Below are 7,976 nucleotides of genomic sequence, written 5' to 3'. Positions count from 1 at the left end.
TACCTGGGACAGAGGGATATTGGTCCGGGACCAACGGACATCTCTGGTCCGGGACAGACGGACAGCACCTGTCCAGGACAGACGGACAGATCCTGCTGGTCGTCCCCCTCCCCGGGATGCTGCCCCGCATCGCTTCGGGGCGACCTGGACCACCTCATCCTTAGGCTGGTGCTGCCCGTGGTCATTCTTTTAACGTTATTTATTTTAACCACCCCCCTCCACCATCATTCCAGTTTTCTCAGTATTAACGTGAAAAAATAAATACCAGGGAAGGCGAAGTTGCCGGGGCATGGCGGCGGGCGCAAGGCTGCGGGCACGGCGCGTCCCTGACCCGCCGTCTCCATCCTCCTCCTCCTCCTCCTCTGCAGACCGAACGCGTTTGCTCTGTTCTGCCTGAGGCCAAAAAAAAAATAGCAAAGCAAAAAGCTGTGCTGTTCGCTGAAAGGCGTAATGGCTGTCAAACGTCGTTACTCTCGCAATATAAAAGGAGCGGTGGAATGTGAAAAACAGAAAAGGCGGCGTGCCTGGGCTGCATGTTGAAAACCAGTGTTGTCTTCTTTCCGTGTTCGTGTATTTGCTTTTGCAGTATGGATTTATAAATACGTGCCTGAAGTCTCTGGTGGTTGAGAAGTACGGCGAAGAAACATGGGAAAAATTAAGGTAATGTGTTCCCAGTAAATGTAGTGCATGGAAAGAAAGCGCTCAGGAGTTTAGCAGCAGAGGGTTCAGATTTCTCACTGGTAAATGGCAGCTGATATGTTATCGCAAGTAATTATTAAAACTAACTAGCAGGGCAAAAGCAACAGTTTCTTATCCTGTAACACTTCCCACTACGCTTCTAATTTGTCCCAATTAATTTGCACCAACAGATAATTAAAGGTGACATTTAGTCTTATAGACGATTGTGCAGCAGACGCGCTGGCTCACTGTGACGATATTGAAAAGTAATTACACCGAGAAAAATGTCATGCTTGGTATGAAGTCAGTTCAATTCCTGTACTTTGAGAAAAGCAGCTAAATATAGCATCTCCTCAGGTTTTGTCTTAACTTTCTGAGCTATATGGTATTTTCCGAGATAGAAAGCTGCAGAAGTGATGCTTAGGCAGGTACATGTAATAGCCACTGAAGCCAATACTCCGCAAGTTTTTGGTCAGGTCTGTGGAGACGGAGGTTAAGGAGCGGGTTAACAGCAAAGAGCACTTGTCGAATGCCTGCTGGGTCACCCAAGCGTGTTACATGTACGGCTGAGAGGAGAATATTGTCTTCTCTGCTGCAGGCTGCAGGCCGGCGTCCAGGATTCTTTCTTGACTTTTGAGGTTTACAAAGATGAGATCACGATGCAGCTCGTCGACAAAGCCTGCAAAATACTGGGTAGGTGTCACCGTCCTGGGTCACGCCTGAGACTGCAGCCCAGGTTTTGCCTCCTCTGCTCTCTGGGAGTGCCCTCCCTGTGGGGCAGCATTTTCCACCTGGCAGCATTTCAAGAGCTTCCAAGCCTTTCTTGTTCATGAAGGCACCTTGATTTTGCCAGGTGTTCCCGCTGACACAGTTCTGAGAGAGTTCGGAGAGTATTTCTTTGAATTCTGCAAACGCTCGGGCTACGACCACATGCTGAGGACACTGGGTGGAAACCTCTACGAGTTCATAGAGAACCTGGATGCGTTGCACAGTTACCTGTCCCTTTCTTACCAGGCAAGTTTGGGTAGTTTTTACTGAGCAGGCGCAGGTGGTCTCCACCAGAGTCTGCAACACAAAGAACAGCATCTCACAGGTGTGAAGGAATGATGGAAAAAGATGCTAGAACAGGCTCCCCTACATTCCAGAACTGATTGCTCCAAACTGTTAGGACAATTTTTTAAATATTTTTTTTTTCTGTGTAGTCCTCAGCATTAGGTATTATTTAGTACAGTGGCTCTCATGCATAGTAGAATTTCCTTCACAAGTGAGCATGTTTCTTTTCCTGGTTTTCAGCTTATTCATATTGCTGCTTACTTCCTTAAGTCACGGGATGCTTTCGTACAAGCATAACTCACCAGCACTCTTCACCAGGAAAAGATGCCGAGGTTTTGTTTCTGTTTGTTTTTCCTCAGGAGATGAATGCACCGTCTTTTAGAGTAGAAAAGAACGAAGACGGGTCAATGCATTTACATTACTATTCAGACAGAAGAGGTCTGTGCCACATTGTGCCAGGTAATCAGAGCACAGGTCACCTGGTAATGCGATATATACATATATACATAGACATATATATATATATACACACATATAAACACAGACAGACACAGATATATACATACGTATGTACACAGGCACTAATCGTGTATTTGCAGCTACACTTTGCTCACATTTCAGAATCCTTTTCCAGAGGAGGACTGGCCATGGAGTTGAAGCCTAGTCGAGTTTAGTCACCAGCCATCTGAGCTCCGTATTTCCCTCCTGCCTAATCCCTCCTAGCTCCCAGTAGCTTCTGTCACGATTTACAATATGACAACCCAGGCCATAAGTGTCCATTTTGGCTACAGAACTCCTAGAGAATGCCCAGAAGAAAAGTTAAAATTCGCGGCGTCTAACTGTTGGTTAGTTCTCAGTGATTCACGCTCCTGAAATTACAGTGAAGTAGAAAGACACCCTGTAGTAAGTACTCCTGCAGTACGTGCAATCTGTAGTACTACTGAGCCCTGCTCGCAAGAGTCTTACCAGCACTTATGGGAAGCTTCACAGTCGTGCTCCTGCGAGGCTGACGCAGCTGTAAGAGATGCTTGTCCTCCTTTCTTTCATAGATGGGGCTGCGTTTAGAAGCTTATCAAAAACTTCCCCCTTTCTCAGAACTCACTTCAGATTTCTGCTGAAGCAGAGAACTCTTTGGAATTTCAGACAGAGCTTTTCATGGCACTGCTCAGTCCTTCGCTTAACGGCTGAGCAGAAAAGCGAGGATTGATTGTCCACCTTCATCAGAGAGGTTTCCTTCCTTTCAAAAGAAAATATCCTGCAACGACTGAAAGGGGTTGTTGCAGCAGGATCTCTTCAGACCCCCTGCACTTTTGGGGTTAATGGGAATTCTTATTATGGCTAAGTATGACTATTTAGACACAATCTTCAGATATCCTGCTGAGCTGCTTCGGGGGGAAAGTAAGCATTTGTCATCAGGCAAGGCAAAAGGAACAGTAACTGTAAAGCTTATCTCCCATGCACATAGTGTTACCAGTAGTAGGAATGGCATCGGGTGCTTCCTTCTTCCAGACTCCTTTGGAAAGGTGATTTCTGAAACGGTGAAATTCCACTGTGGGCCCTCTAAAACGGGAAAGGGACAGGGTTCCTTCCTGGCAACACCTTGTCGTTTGTTTCCCCTTCAGGAATCATTGGTGCGGCAGCCCTGGATTTTTTTAACATCGAGATTTCAATGGAAATAGTCAATCAAACCGAAGAAGAAGAAAGAACTGGGAAAAAAGAGCATATTGTCTTCCTTGTCACTCAAAACCCTGTGTTTTCATACAAGGAAAGAAATGAATTTTCTCCCTCACCTCGGTACCTCGCTGACTGTGAAAAACAAATTGAGAGCCAACTCCATAAGGAGGTATTTTAATACTCATTATCACTCTATTATTGAAATGCAATTCAAACAGAAACATCCTTGAATCTCCTTTCGGATTTACTTCAACAGGACCCTGGTAAAGCCAAGAACACAAGTGGAGACAGAGGAAGCTCTGTTTGTCCCGCCAAGAAAAGTCACTGGAAAACAGTCAGAGGATTAATCACTTTAGGAAAAGGTGAGAGATCGCTCGGAGGGAGCCCGTCGTTGTTTCTGAGTGCCCCCAGTAAGAAATTCCATAACCTCCCCACCCGCACCCACCCAGCCACCTGGAAGTTACCATTCCTCTCTCCTCTGCATCCTTCAAAACATTCCTGGTTCACTTTCTGTCAGTTAGACGTTGGTAATCATAGTAAGATAATAAGCATCCTTGGTAATGACAGAGAATTCAATGGAATATGGCATTTTTGTCTCTTAAACAGGGTTTTCTTCTGCAAAGGATTCTTCTATAAAATGTGTTTGTATGATACCTTCGATACTTCCTTCTCCTGTCGGTCTAGGATGATGAATTTAAAAGGGTGGTTTTTAATGCGATAGCTGCTACCTTTTTCCAAAGTTGTCGACTGTAGTAAATTCTGAAAGCCTAATCAGACCCTCCACCACCAAAAACCTACTGCTAAGCTACTAATCTCTGTTTATACCTTTATATAGTGGAGGTTTATAAAACAGAAGGATTTTTTTGGTCAGGATCTTTGGATTCCCCAAAGAGGAATGAGAATCCGGGTATCGCCAAGCTGTCTGGATTCTGGGAGGAGTGAAAAATTGAACCCAGTATCCTCTGGCACGACGCCACGTGCATTACAAGAGCAGAAATATTGAGTAAGAAATTTATATATATTCAAAATTCAATTTCAGAGTAGCATTATTACTTAAAAAAATTACAATCTTTTAACAATCAATGCAAGAGTTATCAACAGCCAGACTTTGAAAAAATAAAAAACCCCAAACCATTGACTTCCCCAAAAGTAGTAAAAGTCAGGCCCTAAATTTGTAGTCTTTTTCACAATTCTCCTAAGTGACTTGAGTGTTTTTTATTGAGCAGAATTTACTAGAGTGACTGTCACAGCCACTTCTGGGGGAGAAGGTTGCTTGGGATAGGCATCCTTTCCGTTCTTGCAGGTTACTGGGGAAATCCAAGTTTATACTGTGAAGATCAAAGGCTTTGGGTGCTTCGGTCAGATGAGCCCTTTGGTCTATTTTACCCATTTTATTCATTTTAGAAAAAAATACCTGTGTGCTAGCAAGCACAGCCTGCTCTGTAGATTTGTGACCATTTTGAACATAAAAACCTCAGGGCAAGGAAAATAGAAACCAAGCGGTAATTTGGTCTTTGTGCTACGGACTAGAGTTCTTTGTTCAGGAGATGGAAACTCAGATCACGCTGGGATTTTTTCCTTAGTTGTGTTGCTGTGACATCTACAGTTGTTCATCCGTTCTTATGGTTTCCACCCAATTTCCTGCATCTGGCGCTCTGAGCTTTTTGTCCGGTTCACTTTGAAGCTCTCGGCCAACTCACATTAGTTGCTGGTTGGCTGCGTACCCACCCGGGCACGTTCCTGACCCGCATGGTTTTTGCTCTGTCCCCAGCCAGTGCTAAAAGGTAACGCTGGCTGGTTTTGCCAGGTGCACCCCCATTTAAAAAACACACATGGCTTTTTTTTTTTACGCCGCAGGCAAGCTCCTGAGAGGATTCGATCCCGTTTATCCCAAGAGCCTCTGGGTCGACACGAGGACGTTTTGCAATGGCCTTCCTTTCCACATGGTTTTTGACAAAGAGGTAGGAGGAGCCTGTGGTGAGGGCCTTTCGTTTGCATAAACCACAGAGTGACGTTCTTCTGGGTACGTGCAGGATTTGCAGAAGCGTTCTGCACACAGCCGGGCGACAAAAATCCCTTGTGACCAGCTGGATCCGGACCATTTCAGACAGGAGTCTCCTTGGAATTTATTGAGATTACCGTGTCCGAAACAGCTGCAGATACGCCAGCAAGGCTTATTGCAGCAGTCTGTCCATTACCAAACACCACACAGAATTTTCTGACCTTTCTGGCCACTTTCCCGTCCGTGGATGTGCTGGAGACACGACCCATCCTTTAAACTGGCTTTGTGCTGGCAGCGAGTCACCCTCCCCTCCCGGTCACTAATCTGTCCAAAGGCTTATCACAGAATAATGGTTTTGTAAGGCTCTGCTGGCAGCTGAGGCTCTACGCGCTTCCTGAGTCTACTCCCACATGCTTCTGCTGGGAAAACACAGCTACCTACTAAATCAGGCAGCATGCAACCCCATCTGGTAGGAACCAGACCCGAAAATCTCTTTATCTGCTGGGGGAGGATTGAGTCTCCTCTCCTGCACACACATCCTCTGCAGCAACGGAACTGCCCCATGGCCGGTTTCCAGCCAGCCTGGGTTCAGGTCAGAGCTTTAAACCTTTCAAGACACCCAGTCTGCATATTTTGATCCAATTACTCGTGTGGGAAAAGGGTGAGCCCTGCACCCATTACTGGTAGCTAGGTCAGAGCTTCAACAACTCTGGTGAGGAGCAGTGAAGGCAGGGGGCACATTTCTGCGGGGGGACATTTCTGCAGGGGCACATTTCTGCAGGGGCACATTTCTGCAGGGGGTAAGGGCTGGTGTCTGGCCAGGCAGACTAAAAGAGAGTGACTAAGCCTTCAGAGAGCACTGGTGAAGAGAAGGTAACCCATGGCATCCATTAGGAAATTAGTATTTGCCAAGACGTTTTATGCCACAGTTAATTTCTTTCTGGAATGCAGGGCACGCTCTGGTATCTCTAATTTTCTCTTGCAGCTACACAAAAGCAAGCGAGGACAATAGCAGATAATTTTGTTTTGAACAATGGACCGGTGGACAGTAACATTCCTTCCTGGGGCTTTGTCTTGCTGCGAAGGACACGCGTAGACTAATGAGACAGAACCCTTGCTCAGACAGGTTGGAATTGTAACACATCGCCTGTATTTTCTTTCTAAGCTCAGAGTGAAGCAAGCTGGGGTGAGCATTCAGAAGATTGTACCTGGCCTTCAGACCATGGGCATCTGCGTGGATCACTATTTCCGTATCGTTCACCCAGAAGTGCCCTTCACCATTGCCAGCATCCAGAAATTCATCAACAGCCAGTTTGTGTTCCAGACCAGAAGAGAAATGATGCCAGAGTCGTGGAAACAGCGGCCAATGCTAGAGCTGAGAGGTACTTCACTGCTTTCAGCAGCATAAAAGTTCGTGTTCAATCAGGAATTGTGCTGGAGCTGAACTAATGCCTTTCTGTGGACTCCTGGCTTCACACGAGCCCTGTAAATGGCCGTGTCTTTGCGCAGTGAGGAGGGGATTAGGTGGTTCTGGTTGGAGAAGCAGTACTTTACGATGCTTGCAGACCAGTTCTGCTGTCACCTCACCAGATTTTGAAGGCTTTCACTGAGAAATAACAACCACGCTCCCATGTGGAACGCTTAGCTAGAGTTTTTCTGTGAAACCCACGGCTTTGCAGCTTTCCTGAGTAACGGGGGCGAGGCCAAGGGACGACTAGATCGTTTTCTGAACCACCTCTGCTCTCAGTCGCAGAATCGACTCAACTCCTGTCGAGGTTGGAAGGGAGCTCCGCAGACTGTCTAGTCCGTCCCCGCTTAGAGCAAGGTCAACTAGAGGAGGTTGCTCAGGACCAGTGACCTGCTGGTCACACATCTGTAGGTGTCTGTGTCCTTGTGACCTTCCCCAGCCCTCTGCTGCCTCCGTCTGCTTCCCCAGGGGCCGGCAGAAGGGCCACCAGGCCAGCCCTCAGAGCCAGCTTCTGCTCGCAGACGTGCCCCGAGCTGCGGAAAAGGAACTGTCCCGGCCTCACCTCCCCACAGCTCCACACCATCAGCCCCCGCAGGTCGCTTTGACCGGCCAGAGAATTTGCTTTGCCAAAGAAATTACTCCTTTGTACGTGGAACATTGTTATGAACCCAGCCACCCTGTGCCTCCATGCGTTCCGGTTCCTAAAATGTGTCTATGTGATTCACCCTTAATTTACGCCTTTGAGGGGAGTTATTTGCTACTGGCTGGGTTTCAGAAGTGGATAAAAATAGATTAGTTAGCTGGGCTTTTATTTTTTGCAGTCACGTTTTCAGGTTCTGATTGTAACTGGATGTATGTAAGAGTTTACCAGTTAAAATTATTTTAGCAAAATAATTTGCTTTATTTTTACTGGTAGGAGTGAGTACAGAATGATTCTCTGCTTTGTGTAAATAACTATAACGACATCTGATTTAAGTCTTCTGTGACCTCAATTTTGCTTCTTTAAACTATGTAATATGACCTAATTTCCCCTTCTCTCCTTTTACCTTTACATAATGAATGTAAAATCTGCTAGTACTGGTTCAGAAAAAAAAAAAAAAA

General features: G+C 46.2%; 1 protein-coding gene across 1 annotated transcript; it reads left to right on the top strand.

Annotated features, from left to right (window-relative positions):
* Positions 1-568: 568 nt before the first annotated feature.
* LOC104267876 (guanylate cyclase soluble subunit beta-2-like) lies at positions 569-6,789 on the top strand (the record flags this gene model as incomplete). Its single annotated transcript, XM_009868524.1, has 8 exons — positions 569-660; positions 1,277-1,371; positions 1,532-1,692; positions 2,091-2,190; positions 3,354-3,574; positions 3,662-3,767; positions 5,263-5,366; positions 6,573-6,789. Coding segments are annotated over exons 2-8 (943 nt in total), but the record flags the coding sequence as incomplete, so codon positions are not given.
* Between the last annotated feature and the right edge of the window lie 1,187 nt (positions 6,790-7,976).

The sequence above is a fragment of the Apaloderma vittatum genome, unplaced genomic scaffold (genome assembly GCF_000703405.1).
Source record: "Apaloderma vittatum isolate BGI_N311 unplaced genomic scaffold, ASM70340v1 scaffold35664, whole genome shotgun sequence".
NCBI lineage: Eukaryota > Metazoa > Chordata > Aves > Trogoniformes > Trogonidae > Apaloderma > Apaloderma vittatum.
Note: the sequence above shows the minus strand (reverse complement) of the source record. Positions and strands in the feature narration are given on the sequence as shown.